The sequence below is a fragment of the Pyrgilauda ruficollis genome, unplaced genomic scaffold, assembly GCF_017590135.1.
Source record: "Pyrgilauda ruficollis isolate IOZ18807 unplaced genomic scaffold, ASM1759013v1 scaffold5, whole genome shotgun sequence".
NCBI lineage: Eukaryota > Metazoa > Chordata > Aves > Passeriformes > Passeridae > Pyrgilauda > Pyrgilauda ruficollis.
Genome location: NW_024526599.1, coordinates 3,255,804 through 3,273,318, shown reverse-complemented (window position 1 = coordinate 3,273,318; position 17,515 = coordinate 3,255,804). Strand labels below are relative to the sequence as shown.

At 44.5% G+C, this 17,515-nt stretch overlaps 1 protein-coding gene across 1 annotated transcript; it reads left to right on the top strand.

Moving 5' to 3' along the window:
* Positions 1-628: 628 nt before the first annotated feature.
* On the top strand, positions 629-16,892 carry REST (RE1 silencing transcription factor). Its single transcript, XM_041479893.1, has 4 exons — positions 629-634; positions 1,360-2,270; positions 8,344-8,427; positions 11,432-16,892. Exons 2-4 carry the CDS (start codon positions 1,370-1,372, stop codon positions 13,123-13,125), a joined length of 2,679 nt encoding a protein of 892 aa, XP_041335827.1. The 5' UTR covers positions 629-634; positions 1,360-1,369; the 3' UTR covers positions 13,126-16,892.
* The last annotated feature ends 623 nt before the right edge of the window (positions 16,893-17,515 follow it).

Here is a 17,515-nt window from a genome sequence, read left to right as displayed (position 1 = left end):
GGCAGCCCATCCCAATGTCTAACCACGCTTTCCGTGACTAATATCTAACCTAACCCTCCCCTGGTGCAGCTTAGCTGGCACTAGCTGCCTGGGGGAAGAGATCGACCCCCATCTGGCACAATCTCCTTTCAGTTGCTTGTAGAGTGATAAGGTCACGCCGAGTCTTCTTTCCACCAGGCTACACACCAGGTTCTCTCCGCTGCTCCTCATTAGACTTGTGCTCGAAACCTTTCGCCAGCTTCGCTGCCTTCTCCGGACTTCACGAGGCGATCGTGAAGGCGATGCCGTGGGCATCGCCTCGAAGCCGGTCAGATCAGCGTTACCATCCCTGAACGGGACAAAGGAACTCACGGCAGCGGGGCCGGGCACGGACAAACCCCGCGGCCGCCAGCTCTGCCCCTGGGCACGAGCCCTCTCCTCGGGCGGGTGCCCCTTCCCCCTCGCACGCCGCCGCCCGGTGCCCCCGCCGCTGCCGGGTGACCCCGCTGGGCCCGGCCCCTCCTGCCGGGGGCGGGCGGGGCGGCGCCGCCGCTGCGCGCTGTGTGCTGGAATGCCCAGGAGCAGGCCCGGGGCGCCGCTCGCTCCCCCTCCCGCGGACGGGCATCGGGTGGGCGCGGCCGCTGTGACCTTGCCGGTACCGAGGCGCTTCCTCCGCCCCGCGCCCCCGCACCGGCGCCGCTGCCCTGCCCTGCCCGCCGCGGGGGGAGGAGGAAGCCGGGCGTCCCCACCGGCCGGCGGCAGCGGGCGGGCCGGGGGCGGCGCGGGGAGGGCGCTTTGTGTGGGCAGGCAGAAAATGGCCGCATGCCTGTCAGGCAGGGAGGGAGGGAAGGAGGGAGGGTGGCGGGGGCACGGCCCGGCCCGGCTCCCCTGGCGGATGTGCGCCGGGCCGCGGGGAGGTCGCCGCAGGGCCGGGCCGCCCCCCTTTGTTGGCGGCCTTGGGCCCGGCGGGGCGCTTGGGGCGGGCGGCGGCCGGACAGGGGCACTCGGCCGAGCCCGGCCGCAGCACTCACCGCTGGCCCTGCGTCCCCGCCGGTGTCTGGCGTGGCGGGAGCCGCGGGGCCCGGCCCGGGGTCACTCACCTGTCCCGAGCCCCGCCTGGGCCCCGGGACCCCGTTGTCAGCGCCTCCCTCCCGGCCTCCGCACGGTGGGATCCCGCACCACACGTAGGGAAAAGCCCAACCGGCCCTTGGGGCAAAGAACGAGACCCCCCAGCTCCGGGTTCTGCTTCCCTCTGCCTCAGCATCTCAGCAAAGAGCTTTAGTTTTTTGATGTTCCCCGGAGGGCTGCTTCGGCAGCACACAGCAGAGGAGGCTTTTCCACACTCCGGTGCTTACAGGTGTTCCTTTTCTCTTCACACAGAATTACTGCCATGGCAACTCAAGTGCTGGGACAGTCTGGTGGGAACAGCCTCTTTCCCGGCAGTTCTAATATTGGCATGGCATTGTCCAATGACATGTATGACTTACAGGACCTTTCTAAAGCTGAGCTGGCAGCTCCTCAGCTTATTATGTTGGCAAATGTGGCCTTGACGGGAGAAGTTAGTGGCAACTGCTGTGATTACCTGGTTGGAGAAGAGAGACAAATGGCAGAACTGACAACGGTGGGGGACAGCAACTTCTCAGATAGTGATGGAGAGGGTATGGAAGATACTCAGGCTGCAGAGAGTGACCGTGAGGCACCTGAGAATGTGGAATTAAGCTCCCTTGAGGTTCCTAGTGTGGAAACTCAAGGTCCAGCTGCTTGTTCCCCTCCTAAGACTCCCAGCGTGGACAAAGATGCCTCACTGGAAGCACCGGGTACTCCAGAAAGCACAGAGGACAAGTGTAAGAGCTTGAAGAGCAAACCATTTCGTTGTAAGCCTTGCCAGTATGAGGCAGAGTCTGAAGAGGAGTTTGTGCATCATATCAGGGTTCACAGTGCTAAGAAGTTCTTCGTGGAAGAAAATGCAGAAAAGCAAGCACAGGTGAAGGAGTCTGATTCCTGCACTGCAGAAGAGGTGGATTTCTCTAAGGGCCCAATCCGTTGTGATCGCTGTGGCTATAACACTAACAGATATGATCACTATCTGGCTCACTTGAAGCACCACAACAAAGCAGGGGAAAATGAGAGAGTCTACAAGTGTACCATATGCACATACACTACTGTCAGTGAATATCACTGGAAAAAACACCTAAGAAATCATTTTCCCAGGAAAGTGTATACCTGCTCAGAGTGCTCCTATTTTTCAGACAGAAAGAATAATTATATTCAACACATTCGAACTCACACAGGTAAGTTTTTCATCTTGTTTTGACTGAAGTGCAGTAAGACTACTGAGAATCTGTGATAAATGAAGCAAGCAGAGTCTTTTTGCAAAGTTTGTTCTGTTCTGATAGAGCTTTGTGCTCTCTTCTCTGGTGCTACCAGGTTATAGCCTAGTGGAATTTGGTTTGAGTTCCAGTCTGCAGTCCTAGAGGACTGAGGAAGTGTCAGGTGCCCAAGAGGAGATGAAGGGCATTTTGTTTAGTATTTTTAAGCCAGTTTTTGGAAGAAGGCATGACAAAGTGTACCTGTGATAATTGTCAGAGTCCACAACACCAAAACCTGATATAGTCTAAAACCAAAACAAGCAGGTTGATGCCTGAATCCCACATAGGTAGTTTTGAAAATGGTGTCTTTAGACGGAGCTGAAACTTGACTACAATGTAATTACAGAGAAGAAAGAGCTGACATATGCATGCAGAGGAGTCCTCCAGCATCCACAAAGTCAAAATAAGAGTTGAACAGTGAATTAATTCCTTGTAATGCTCAGAGGCTTCGTTTTTTCTAGGGCCTGCATCACTGCAGCAGCCAGAAGTAGACACACACTTCTGTTGCCTTATAGGAAGCCTTCCGGGGAGTCTGGCCTGATTTCCTGACTTCTTCTAACCTTGGTTTGTAATTGGAAGAGACAGTGTGAGGCCCCTTTTTTCCCTGGTGTATAGCCAGTGGAATCAGAGGACTGCAGTGTTGCTGCTGTCCTGTGAGCTGGGCCCACAGGTGACTCAGGAAATACCTTGCTTTTCATCAGAGAGCCTCACCACCCTCTCACATGGGGAGTTCTGACAAACCAAAACTCCTTTCCACGAGGGGTTATTGTAGCCATCTCACCCCTCTGGGCCATGGGGTACAGTTACTTGGCCTCCTGATCCCTTTTGTGGAAGTGAGAGGGCAATTCAGAGCTCCCTTGCTGCTTCTTAGAAGCTTTTATTTCCACTGTGTCAGGGCTTTTCTGTGAAGAGGGCTCACTTGCTAACCATCTTCTAGCATGCTCACCTGACTTGGTTCCCCTTTATTGCAGACTGTGCTGGCTGAGCAAAACACTGGGGAATTTCTCCTTTAAAGTCATGTTTTGTCACAGCAGTGGCATGAATGGTTTGGAGGTTTCAGTTCAGTTGTCTGCAGCTGTCTGGAAGGGGTGGGCACTCCGGAGACCTCGGGGCTGGGCTTGAGCTTAAGTGTGCAGGAGTTTGTGTTTGTTAGCTCACTTTAGTGTCTGCTTTGTTGGAGCTGGTAGGGTCTGCTGGGAATTTTAGTACTTTATTCTTTCCTAAGAATAGCTGCGTGATGTTGTTTAGTGGATACCGTCAATTTCAAACTCAGTCCTGTCTAAATATTTTTTTCTAAGCAAGTAAACAAGTTTATTGTGAGAAGTATTAGGAAAATAGTGTTGTTTATCCTCCAGCTCATTTTCTTTGTGTGGTTTGTAGGAGATAACAGGAAAGAGACCTAGTAAAAATGGCAAAATAGTAGGAAAAAACCTAAATGATTTTCGTGGGGAGCTCATGGCCAAATGTGAGCCACTGCTTTGGTTCCTGTCTAGTTTACATTTGCCTTAACTTTAAATTAATCTCTGCTTGTGTTTGTAGATTACATTAGGTCCCCCTTTCTGATTTCTGAAAGCACTTGTTGAGTTTTACAGGAACTAACCATGAAAGCATGTTTGCTGAGGAATTGCTCTGTTATCACTGCATTTGACCAATTTACCAATGAACTGTATTAAACTTTTTAAAAAATCCAGTGTATCCAGATCCCCTTTTTCTCCTTTGAAGACAGTTGTGCAGGTTCTTTTTCTTACTGTAATTAAGCTGGAATGAGTGATTATTATTTCAACATGTTTTAGTCTACCCTTGTCGGTGTTTCTTTGCTGCTTCACAACTACATAGTTAAGTTCTTTCAGGCAGTTCTTGCTTGATTAAAAACTTCCAAATATGTTAGTAGAATGATTTAAGAATGTGCCTTGTTTCCAGTAACATTGGTTTTGTGGAGGAGAGTGTTAAAACTGGAGTATTAGAAGAATGAATAAGCTCCTGGCAGGTATATTTTATACACCAGGCTAAAAGTCTCTGCCAATACTAATGCATAATAAATTGCCTTAAAGAACACAAACAAAACCAGAATGCACAAAAAGTCCCACCAAACAACCCTCACCAAAAAAACCCTGAAAAACACCCACAGCTATTTTATAGTCAAAAGTATTTGCAGACTGTTTACATAACAGTATCGAATTTAGTAAAAACTGGCTGAATGATACTAAAATAGCTTTGGATTGTAGTTTTCATTTAAAACTGAAAAAAATTTGTTGGTAAAAATAAATGGGATACATCTATCTGTCATTTTCTTCCTATTTTATGGTTTCAGAATATTAAAGAAGAAAGTTGGAATTGTTTGTTTCTTTGGTTTCCTTATTGCTAATAGGTTAAATAATTTTGGATACATGCTTTTCCTTCTCTCCTGTTTTTTTGTTCTTCATCAGACTTTTTTTTGTGCGGGAAATGCCTCTTTGCAGTTAATTTGATTCTGTTGTGTTAGAGCCATAGTTGTCTGAAACACTGACTGTATAGAGTAGAGTTTCACAGGATAAATGTGCTGCTGCTGCTGGAGAAAGGCAGTCTCAATTTTCTACCTGTATCTGGGGCTAGTTGATTCAGCTCACTAAAATGGAGTAAAGAAGTAAAAATACTCCTTTCCTCTTCCCCAGGCTGGTTTTCTGCTGGTTAGTGAACTTAGCTGCCTTACTAATAACACATGCAAATACCAGAGCACGTGGCCAGGAGCAGGGAAGGGGGCAGCATGCTAGTACCTTGCATGATTGGGAAAAATACCAATCCTTGGCATGTTTGGGGACCACAGGAAGACAGGCAGGGGTTATCTGCCTGCCTGTTGTTGCTGGCATTCATGTTGAAAAGCAGGTGTCCCAGAACCTGCCCTGTACTGAATATACCTTGCAGCTTGTGACAGTGCTTGTGGGACAGGCTGCTGACAAATGTTGGGGACCTTGGGCAGAGGGGTGTTTCAGGGACCCTAGAGATCGTCATAGGCTTGTCACTTGGGAAAGCTACATCTGCAGGGGCCTATCTGCTGCCTGGGAGTGGCTGGCTGGAGGTGTTCAGGACAATCTGTTCCTCTGCTGCATAGGCAGAAAGGACTCTTTGTGTCCGGGACAGATCTACCTGGGCTCCTTTGTGCTCATTAGACCTTTTAGACCAAGTTTTGACTTGATTTACCTGCTGGTTTTGGAGCTGTACTGTGTGCAAGACATTGCAGCATTGCTCTCTTTATTTTGCTTGTTAGAAGAAATTTCTAGAAAACTTCATGGGGCTGAAGGGCTGTATAACTAAGACATCTGCTTCAGTCAGTCGCAATGTTCCGTGTCTAGTTTTGGACTGGTTTTGGTTTGGTTTGTGGTTGGATTTTTTGTTTGATTTTTTTTTTTTTTAAGTTTTGGTTGTGAGAGGGAATCTTTCTTGCTTGCCACTCTGTTTGAAGTTTGATGGAAGTAGATTTGTTTCAAGCAGATGGGACTTCTAATGGCATTATAAAAAAAGACTTTATCAAGAGGTTGTTGAGGAATACCTTTGGTGCAGGTAGCTCAGTGTGCAAGCTGCAGTTTGAGATCAGGTTTTGCTCAGGGTGAGGGCACAGAGAGGCTGTGAGTTGCCAACCCTGTACCGGTGGTGCCAGCCAGGTGGATGGACACTGAGAGACACAGCAGGAGCCATGAGCTGCCAACCTTCTGAATAACAAAGCAGATGAAGACTGGGGAGGCCAGCAAGGTAGATGGACATGGAGAGGCTCAGCAGCAGGAACAGAAGACTGGGGAGGAAGAGTGTGTGCAGGTAGATTGTGAGGGTATAAAAGTGCAGGGGTTACACTCTTGGGTCCTCTTTGGGGGCACCAGCTCCAGGTGTCTCTGTGCTACTGTGCCATGAGTAAATGGCTTTATGGAATGAGGCATCTGAGACTGCTGTGGGAAACCTGGGGACAAACTGGTAAGGAAACCTGGACTGACTGTGTGTGAGTGGGGTGTGCAGGGAATCATGGGGGGCACCTGTTGGAGCCACCCACCATGAAAGGGCTTCAGTCCCAGCAGTCTGGCCTTGGGAGTGTGACTCTTGAGAGTCTCCTGAATGGTCAGACTGGGAACTTTCCTTAACAAGATGGTCTTAAAGTTGTATGCCGATGTCAGTCTGCCTGTTCATTTGCATAGAGTTAAGTGCCTGCTTGAGCTTTGGCTAGATTGGGGCTTATTCTGTAAGTGTCTTTTGGAGAGGTTTTTTTTAATGGCTTGTTTGCATATAATGAAACAGCTTGTAAAACTACAATACAAATCCTTTAGGGAATAGTATTTGACAGAACAGCCTGTGCAATGCATTTAATTCTCAAGTGGCAATAACACATTTTAAATTAGTTGTGGTCATTATACTTAAATCTAGTGTGTTTTGTGGCTGTGCCTTATGTAAAAAAGACCATGAAAGAAAGCCTGTTTCACATTCCTGATGTTGTAGGGAACTTTGCAGGTATGAAATTTCAGATAATGGGAAGAAGATATGACTGAATATTCCAGGACCTTTGGCCACATATTTTTTAATTGTAAGGAGTCATTTAAAACCAAAACCATTTCTTTGGAAGAACCAAAAGGACTACCCCTCCCTTGAACATGACTTAATCTCATTGTGTGTATTGCACCAATCTCCTACCTTGTTTTAATTGGAAAGGGAGGGGAGTTGTGGTTGTTAGGGTGAATTTACCTTTAAACTGCTGATCTAATCAAGAACGATAGTCTAAATGTTTGATGGAAGGAAGAAATGTGGAATTAATCTGCATTACAAAGGCTGCTTCTACTGCTGTTTTGGCACAGGCCAGCAGCAGAGCCTCACATCACACACGGGCAGATGCAGATCTTTGCTGCTGCAGAGAGAGCTGTGCCTCTGAAAGTGAGCACATACCCTGTGTGCAGGGCTCTTGTGGATGTCCAGGTCTCTGTGATTTGGAGAGCACCTTGCTTGTATAGCTCATATGTGGCAAATTTATCAAAATGCTGTAGTGTAGCTCTGCCTATGATTTGAATAAATACTAGGACTAAGTAACTTCTTTTTCCCTTTTCAGCTTCACTCCTCTCTTCTCTTGTGGATGTCTACCCAAGACTAAAAAGTGTTTGTAGGGAAGACAGTGTGCTAGCAGTTTGGGGCAAACACCCCAGGTGCTTATCCGGACCTGCCTAACATGTTAATTATAAACCTGTCTCCCTTTGTTTGGAGCTTGTCTTCACTTGAAAAAGATTTTCAAGTATCATTGTACTGATACAATTTTTAGCTACAATTACAAGCTGACTGTCCTCAGTGGAGATATAATTTATGACCGTTTAGTTTCCGTTAGTTCTCCAGAACCAGTAACTCTTCAGGCATGGGGTTTTGAGTGTTTGAAATAAATGTTTATGGTACACTTAAGCTTTTGCTAGCAGCATAATTTCACTGATCAGGGCATCATGCTTTTCCATGCTGCAAGCTGTTTTCACTCTGCCAGTAAAACTTTGGAAGCAAAGACCTGCTCTGTCTGCACTTGTGTTCTGGTAAATGCAAGTCCATGTGGAATGGATGGTCATATCCCATCTTAATCCAAATGAAATATGGCGGTTTCAGGTAAGGTGTTAAGCAAAGCAAGAACATACATCGTTTCTTACAGGATCTTTTGTGCATCTGTTGGGAGTGTTGGGAGAAGATGCTGTAGGGAAGTCAGGTCTGGTGGCTTAAAGCTTACTAAAGTTGTCTGTCCTCATAATCCTTTGGCTGAGGTTACAGTTGACCCTAGGTGGACATTAGGATGTGCCTCTGTCAATATCCTGCCCTTTTACTACCCTCATTCATAAGGCATGACACATTGCAGTGGTCTGGCTCAGGCATATGCTTTTCACTGTCCTTTTGCTGAGAGACAACATCCCTCAAATACAGTGTGAGGATCTGTGACAGCCTCCCCTGTGTGGCTTGGTAATCAAGTTTGGGAATCTGCTGCATTTCAGTAACTACTCTGCTGTTTGTTTTGCAGGGGAGCGACCCTATCAATGTGCGATGTGTCCTTACTCCAGCTCCCAGAAGACCCATTTAACCAGGCACATGCGCACCCACTCAGGTTGGTACGGAGTGGCAGCAGTGTGACTGAGCAAAGAGGGGTGGGTCACAGTATCGCAGTGTGGCTGCAGCTGGAGGGGACCTCTGGAGGTCAGACCCTGGCTCCAGAAGGGCCACCTAAAGCAGTCTGGCCTGTTCTGTGTGAGATGCCATCTTAGCCAGTAAGGCCTGAGATTTAGCTCCTTTTTTAATGGAAAAGGTTATCTTGCTAAGGAATGCTAAGTGTCATGAATAAAACTGACAATGGGAATATATCTTTTTATTTTTCAAGGTCTATTCTGATATTCATAGGGCTGCTCTAGTAGTCCTAGTAATCTAGTAATAGATACAACATTTTGATGATAAAGGAACAAAATATTGTACACAGCTCTCATAGCTGAGTTCAAATCAGTGAAGCTGGGAACATTTTGAGTAGCTGAGAATCTCCTCTGTGGTGCTAGGATAGTGTCTCATCCAGGGGTTCTAAGGGAACCCTTAGCTTTTGTTTAGTATGGCACAGGGATGTAAATTGGTGTCTGCTTATGGCGAGGAGACACAGGAGAAAAAGCAGACTCAGAGGATGTTCAGAAGTAACTCAGTCTTGTGGCACTAAAAACCAAATTAGCAATTTTCATTAGCCTTTATTTCCCATTGCTGGTCGTGAGCTGTGGCGTTACAAACATTTGCTCTCGTAAATCTCTTTTTGAATGAATTAACAGCATTTTTGGGAGTTGTAACACCACAGACACAAGCATAGTCATCCTTTATGTCTCTCATAAGGGAGTTCAGATAGACCTGAGCCTGTGCTTTTGATTTGTTTTTGTAAAATCTGAATTGACCATCCCTAGGTGAATTCCTAGTGCTGGCAAACAGGAGTTGAAGTCTCCTGAACAGTAATTGTCTCAATTTCAATTGATGAGGCTTTTAATTGAAACCAGGAGACAGGCAGTTTTAAGTGTAGGGGAGGGGAGCTTGGGCCCATTAAAAATAGCCAGCTTTAAAATGACATGTCAGTATTTTGGTGCGAGAATATTGTGAATGTAGTATTCTGCTTTCAGAAACAGACATAATATTTGGTTGAACCTCTGGTTTGCAAATGAACCACCAAATTTGCAAATGGTTTGGTCAGTACTGAACCTGGAAACCATTTCATGAACATATTGCTCTGCCCCTAGTCTGTGAAAGGAAGTCTCAACTCCAAAGGAGGTAAGGAGTAGCATCTGCCTGTGGCCCCTGCCTCAAAGGTCTCTGAGGGAAGGCATGACTTTTGCTATCAGGGGCCTTGTATTAATAGCTCTCCTAAATTTTTTTGTGTGTTTTGTTGCATTGCCCAGGCAGCTGCACCTTTTCTATGGCAATTTCTGGACTCCTGCCGTTGACAGGCTGGCTGTTTAAGGCCCACGGGTGCTGTAGCTTTCTTCCCATGTCAGACAGCAAATGGCAGTGGTTTAGAGCCTAATTCGCAGCTGTTTTTTAGCCATCTTGGTACATATCCTTTTCACCTGCACAATAAAACTCCAGGATTTAGTAAAGGCCATGGACACAAACTCTTCACATGCTATCTTTGAGTTACCCAGTTGCAGCTGCCTCTGAGCACTCCGTGCACTTAGAACAGCTTGTTCATGTGTATGTAAGAGAGGCTGTTCTTGTCCTCCCACAGTGCAGGACAGAGCTATTCTTTGAAGTGTAGGTGATAAAGGCTCTATACTTGAAGGAAGGATGAGCAATAAACACATCAAGCTTAAACTTGTAGAAAATGTCACCAGGAAGTGTGAGGAAAAAAGAAGGAAATAAAGTGGAGAGGGAGGAAATCAAAGTAGCTCTTCTTTAAATAATAAATAGATGCTGCAGATAGATGATGATGAGATGATCTGGACTCTTAAACAATTGTCCTCCTGCTTCCTGCCAGGGAGGGAGCACAGCCTTTTTAAGCGTTTGTGAGGGTGTTGCAGATCTTGTGGTTAACACACAAACATCTTCAGTGCAGGCTGGCTGGTCTCCTGAGTCGTGCCACAGAGCATGCTTGAGTATGGGCAGTGGCTTGCAGGGGTGGGAGAAGAACTATTGTATCATGAGCAGAAGGGACTAGAGTGGATTTTCAACATACTGAAGAAGTAGCATGCATTAGTTCATGCAGATCAGTTTTGAGATGCTGGTTCAGAGCTCAGGAGCATCCCAAATTCCTCAGCTAAATTGGCACATATACAGATGCTCCCAAAGTGTTTCTGGACTTGAGTTGTTGCACTGAAAGTGTTTTTCCTATTGGCTTTGATGTGTAAGGGGAAAGCTGTGTCTGCTGCAATGGCATGCACTAAGCAGAACATTTCAGGGACACTTCTACAGAAGTCATTACACTAATTAATATAAGTGCAGATTTCAATACTAACATGATGGCTGTGGGCTGCATTTGGTTGCCTTGCCAAGAGTAGCCTGCAGCCAGAGCACTGTGTGTTTGAGACACTAAAACAGTGAACAGAATTTTTTCAGAGGTAAAGATCATCTGGGCACCCCTTTCATGTTCTTAGGTTTTTGCTAGCTTCTTTTCCCTCATTTCCTTTCAATGCAAACATGAAGTATGCTAAATCTGTATAAAGTTGGACTTTTTTGAAACGTTTGTGTGAAACTGCTATTCATCAAATGTTACATTTCCATTTTTCTACAATGCATTCAATGGACCAGTTGGGTATGGATTCCATTTGCTAATATTACTGTAGAGAGATCTCTGCCGGTATGTATGCCTAGCCAGAACCTGTGACGTTGTTACTGCTTGTTTGGTTTTGGATCCCCTTCCTCCCAGCCCTCACTCCTTCTCTCTTTTTTTTTGTATTTTGTTCTTAGTGTCTTGTGAATGTGTTTGTGACTTGTGGATTTCTTATGTTGACTGCTTAATTTTAAAGGCGCATGGATAATTTTTTTTTATCCTTTTCAAGTTTCATATTTCTATATCTGTATTAGTGGGAAGTAAGTGCCCCACAACCACCGTACTTAATAATCACCATCATTCCCTTCCATCCTTCCTTTGTTAGGTGAGAAGCCATTCAAATGTGACCAGTGCAGCTACGTGGCCTCAAACCAGCACGAAGTGACTCGTCACGCGAGGCAAGTGCACAACGGGCCGAAGCCTCTGATCTGCCCGCACTGTAACTACAAAACCGCTGACCGCAGCAACTTCAAAAAGCACGTCGAGCTCCACATCAACCCGCGCCAGTTTCTCTGCCCTGTTTGTGATTATGCAGCATCTAAAAAATGTAACCTGCAGTATCACATCAAGTCCAGGCATCCCGATTGTTCTGACATCACCATGGATGTCTCGAAGGTGAAGCTACGGACTAAAAAGAGCGAAGCTGACTTTTCTGAGAGCGGTAATGACAAAGTGGAGAAGGAACCAGCAAAAGGGGATTCAGCTGCAAAGAAAACGGAGAAAATTGTGAAGGTGGAGAAAAAGGATAATTCGGCAAAGGAAAAGAAGTCAGCAAGCAATGTTTCTGCAGGCCAGGTGACAACCAGAAGTCGGAAATCGGCTTCAGAAAACAAGGAGGTGGATATTAAAACTGAAAAAAGTACTGAGAAAACATGTAAAACAAAGAAGGTCAAAAGAAAGGCAGAGACTGAGGCAACTTCCTCAAAGCAAGAGCCTGCAAATGATACCTCAGTAGTAACAAAAAAGAAAAAGAAAGTGGAAGCTAAACCCAGAGACTGCCAGGAAGCTCAAAAAAGTGATGTTGCACCAGAGGAAGAGCCTAAAAAGCAAAATTCTTGCCTCAAGAAAAACAGAAAAAAGAAAGCTCTGAAAATAAAGCACAGTAAAAAAAGCAGTAAACTTGATCAGGAGAAGGTTGAGGAAGAGGAGATGCCAGATGAGTATCCTATCACAGAAAAAGATGGAGGTGTGAAGCTGGACACTGAGGGCAGTGACCAGAAGGAGCAAGATCCCACTGACACAGTGGCATTAAACAATGACGGCGGTCATGCTATCAGCGGGGAGAGCACTGATCCCAAAGGAAACTGCATCCAAGGCCCAGGACAGCTTTGTCTGCCAGCTCAGAATGCAAACACAGAAGGTGAGGTAGAGGACCAAGAAATGCCTGCGGCAGTAGGAGAGAGTGAAGACACTGGTGGTGCAAAAGAGGAGGAGAGGCAGGCGGACAAAGGGGAAGATGCTTGCTCTGAGGAATCTTCCCATGCAGCGTCTTCTGAAAAAAGCATGGATGTACTCATGGATGTGGTACCAGATCTGGCACCTGAGAAGGAGCCAGAGGAAACTGTGGCAGAAACTGAGGCTAACTCAAGCCTGATGGACCTGACCAAGAAATGCCTGCCAGCAACAGAGTCAGCAGGAGATGATGTGCCAGTGCCTGTGCCCACGGAAGAGTGTACACAAAGCCCTAAAGTGGCTCTGTCCTTACCTCGGGATAACACAGTGAATGAATCTCAGGAAATGGATGAGGATGAGGGCATCCACAGCCACGAAGGCAGTGACATCAGTGACAACATATCAGAAGGAAGCGACGACTCGGGGTTAAATGGTGCTCGCTCTGTACCAGAGGAAACAAGTCCAAAGATGTCACAAGGAGCTCCGGACACCTCGGTGGCCAGGGAGAACTATGTGTGCATTTTTTGTGACCGCTCATTTAAAAAGGAGGGTGAATACAGCAAGCACCTCAACAGGCACTTAGTTAATGTGTATTATCTTGAGAAGGCAGCAAAAGGGCAGGAGTAGAAATAGCTGTGGTTTGGGGAATCTTCTTTTGTAAGATCTTACACAGCTTATGTAAAAATACTGTAGATTTTTTTTTTTTTAAGCACAGTTTGCTTTAGTGTCTGCATTGTTTGCTTTTTTGGTTTAGGGTTTTTTTTAAAGTTGAAAATATTTTTGACAACTTTATGTGTCATGGTGAACTCATTAACTATTGGATCTCTTAATTAGAGAAAGCAGGTAGGGTGTATGAGGTTCTGTCCTATAAAGTCACTGTAAGCTTCTAGTCTATTAGCTTATGCAGCTCTTTTATAAACTGAGTTTTAGGAACAAGACTGGAGCTAACAATATACAAGTTGGATGTTTATAGAGCCACTGGCATAAGTTGCTTTTCGTTCTAGCAGCCAACTCTCTTTCTCTCCCTTTTTCCCTTTCCCTTTTTTTATTTTAGTTCTTTTCAATGTATCTTGATGTTCAAAGTGTTAAACTACTTGATGGTTTTTCTACCAGGAAGATAGCTTCTATTACATAAAGAGCACTTTGTAAAAGAAATCAAAGTTGGCTAGTGATGAACATAACTGTTTAAGCTAATTACAATTATGAACGTACATTTCAGATCCCCTAAGTGTGAATGATGAGCCAAAATTTGAGAGCAGTCCTTCCAACTTTTGATTGGAGAACCTCTGTCTTGATTAATATCTTAATCACTGATGTGTAATTGGCTTTTTTTGTGGGGGAGCAAGTTTGTTATTTTTAATCTCTGCTTTTTATTTTTTGATTGTGCTTTAAGGGCTTAAAATGTTGCACTTGTTTTTGATTTTTACCTATGCAGTTTAATCTTCTAGGAATAGCGCTTGTGCAGTATATGTACACTTTATATATGCATGTTTGGTTTTGTATGTGTAAGTTCTTTATATTTGGAAACGTTCAGACTTGTTGCTTACTATGGGACAGTTTTCTGTGGCAGTTTTCTGTTCCTTACTGCAGATTTTTCTTGTTTTCCTGGGGTGTGATTAACTGTGCATGAAGTTGCTGAAATTATGAGCTGCTTGGCTATGTATTTTTGACTGTGTTTAGAATTGTAGAGTCCTTGAGCAAACGATACCAATGCAGTTCCAAAACACTTTTACAGGATTTGTTCTGTCATGGAAATGCCACTTCTGATACTTTGAATACACATGCAGAGTAATAAATTCTGATTTACAATTTGGGATCACCAGACAGGAAAATAATCACTCTCAGTGGAAACAGTCTGCAGATTCTGCAAGTCTGGAATTTTTTTTTTTCCCTTCCATTTTCATTTTTGTGGTGGACAGCAGTCAAATTTCACGAGCTTTAAAAAATAAATAGTAGCTGTGATATAATCTAACATCTCATACACAAAAAACCCAACGAACAAGTAAAGATGAATCAACTGGTAAGCAACAAACCTAGCATTTAAAATCTGAAGGAATTTCTGCTCCATATTAATTCAAGTTGCATTTAATAAAACCATCCTGCTTCCATGCAGAGAGAAACATGCAAGTTGTCAGATTGTCATCTCAGGTCTACATGTCATACCAGGAGTTTTTAATTCTAAACAGATTTCATTTCCAGCACACACAAATGCAAGAGAGATTGCATACCTAACTGCTTGTAGCCAACCAGTGGCAAAATGAAAACAAAATCCGAACCAGCAGGGAAGAAGCAAAACCCTCCAGGTCCCATCTGTGCACTCTTCTGACTGTCGTTAGCTGCCTTTCCAGTGGGAGCAGTTGGGGACAGCTCCAAAGAAGCAAATTTGGAGGCAGGTGTTACTTGGGGAGTAGAATTGAAGAGCTCAGACAGCATTTGTCAGAGCACTTTATTGCAAGTAACTCTTTCTGTGTAAGCTCTGGAATAAACCCCATTCTTCACTGTGTTGTCCCCACAGCATTTTCCCCTCCAAACAAACCCACTGCTGTGAATTAATTGAGAGCGACAATGCTACATTCTTTCTGCTTTTGGGAGAGATTGGTAATAGGAGGCCAAAGATTTGAGAGGGAAGGCATCCCTCATGGCAGAAATAAGTTGTATAATGTATAGTGAGTTTCTGTTTGCATAGATAGTGTTCAATCCTTACCTTGGCTGTGACAATCATTGTCAACTCAAGATCAAGTTGCAACTATATTTATGTTAAACATTAAGAAAACAAACCTAGTTGAATTGTTTTCCTGAACTACCAGTTGTAATAGTTTTAGATGTATTTTTTTTTTCTTCATAATAGTGTTTCTTTATATATAAATGTTGCCACCGTTTGTGAGTGATGTGAGCAGATGCTGGGAATTCCAGTACTGTGTAGAGGTTTAAAGCTCCCTTCCTATCCTTGCGAAGAGCCTTTGCCATTTTGTGAGAGACTTCAAGGACTTTAGCTATGTTCAAGTAAACTCATGGACTGGCCTGATGATTTTTTCCTGTTGTTTTTTTAATGAAAACAATTCTGTTGACTGACTTTAAAGTTCTCTCTGTGAGACAAAAGCAAAGGTGGTTCTCTGAAATACTGTGCTGCACATTTCTGTGAAGTGGTCAAGGTTTCAGTGCTTGATCTGACAAGAACTCTTCAAAGACAACAGTTGGCTCCTCTTTGGCGGAGTTTCCTACCACAAGACGAGAAACTGAAAATAAATTATTAGCATATTAAGAAGAAGAAAAGTTGATTTTTTTCTATCTGAGACCCATCAACAAGATCCTGAACTAGCTTATCTGGGTGCAGAACTGTGTTGGAATTCTCTGCAAGGTTTGGGATTATGTTACAGTAAAAAGGCAAGGATGTAATGCATTATGTTTATCTCAAAAGTTAGGCACTGCTAATATGAGTATTTTAGGGGGAGTGTGGGTCACATAGCCCACCATATATGGTGGTCTTACATTGCTGTGTCTCCCTTTAAACAATGCCTTTTTTTTTTTTTTTGTCTTTTTCAATATTGTTAAATTATTTTGTGTTGGTTTTGCCAATGCTAGCATGTTTGTGTTTTTTGGCAATAATACCTGTATTTGTGTTCAACCTCCAATACGTGGTTGGAAGGATTAGCATGCTGATACACCCCTACACTGCCAGCCCTTGGTTGAGTCATGTGTTTTGGGCTTTCTCTGTATGACTCTATACACTCAAACTAACTGCCCCGAAAAATGATCAAGAAATGGCTAGCTAGGCACCTGAAATCCATGGTTTGCAATTGTTGTTTCTGGATTTTCATGATCTAGGCTGGAACTTTAGTCATTTAAAGAAGAATGTTTAACAGCTGACAGGCCAGTTAAGATACAGTAAAGTCATTGATTTCAACTGATTTAATGTAGCTGAAAGGTATTAAATCGAATTCAAGAGTTTTCTTGAATGTCAGTTGTGTAGATATGTGGCATGCATATGATATTAACAGAATCCAAATAGCTAAAGAAATTGTTTTATGTGTACATATATTTTTCCCCCCTCTAAAATTACACTAGCTAACAAACTTTTGTAAGCTGGCATGGAAACATGTTTATGATGTTTAGTTGCACCATGTTTGATGCTTTTACAGTGCAATACTTGTATTCTCTGAATTAAACCAAAGGTAATTTTTTTTCATGCTCTCTACTGTAGTGCATGACAGTCTTTTCTGCGTTTGTAATAGATGTAAAACGAGCCAGATCATACTTCCTGTTTTTACCTAAATCATGTATAAGAAGTCTTTTGTTCAAAATGTAGTATAAAGTTAAACTAAATTGCATTATATTAACCTTTACAAGTGTATTTTCCTAAGCATAGTTATGATTAAATAAACTTTATTAAGGAACGTGCAGCTTCTATCTTCCACTTATTAATGGCTGTGGAAGCCATTTTTAACGAGAGGCAGGAGCAGTGCCAGTGTCGTCGACAGAGCTCCTGAAGACCTCAAGCCAGGCAGGTGGTCCTGGGGGAGGCAGTACAGACACGCCAGACTTGACTGCAGACAGGGACAGTGGCTCCAGAAATAAATTCTTTTTCCTTTTCAGCATTTTGTTTTCATTTCCCTGCCCACTTTAGTAAGGACAGGGCACAAGGTGGGGGCTGCATGCACATGGACAAGGTTCAAATGCAATGCTGAACCTGTTTGTGATTTGGAAGTGCACAATGGGCATGAAGGGCAATATTCTCTGCCACCACAGAAGTGCAGCTTGATGAAAGCTGTGGAAAGTAAATTTGAGTTTCAGAGGTGATGCAGGTGGGAATGTGGGATTGTGAGCCGTGCAGCTGTTACTCAGGCAGCAGAGAGCAGGGTGCAGTGCTGCTGCAGGACATGGCCGTGGGGTGCAGTGCTGCCGCAGGACATGGCCGTGGGGTGCAGAGTGGCAGGGCTGGCAGTGCCCAGACAGGGGACAGGCTTGGCTTGCTCCTCCTGTGGGCTGCATGTGAGCAGTTTGTGGTACGGACAGGGAC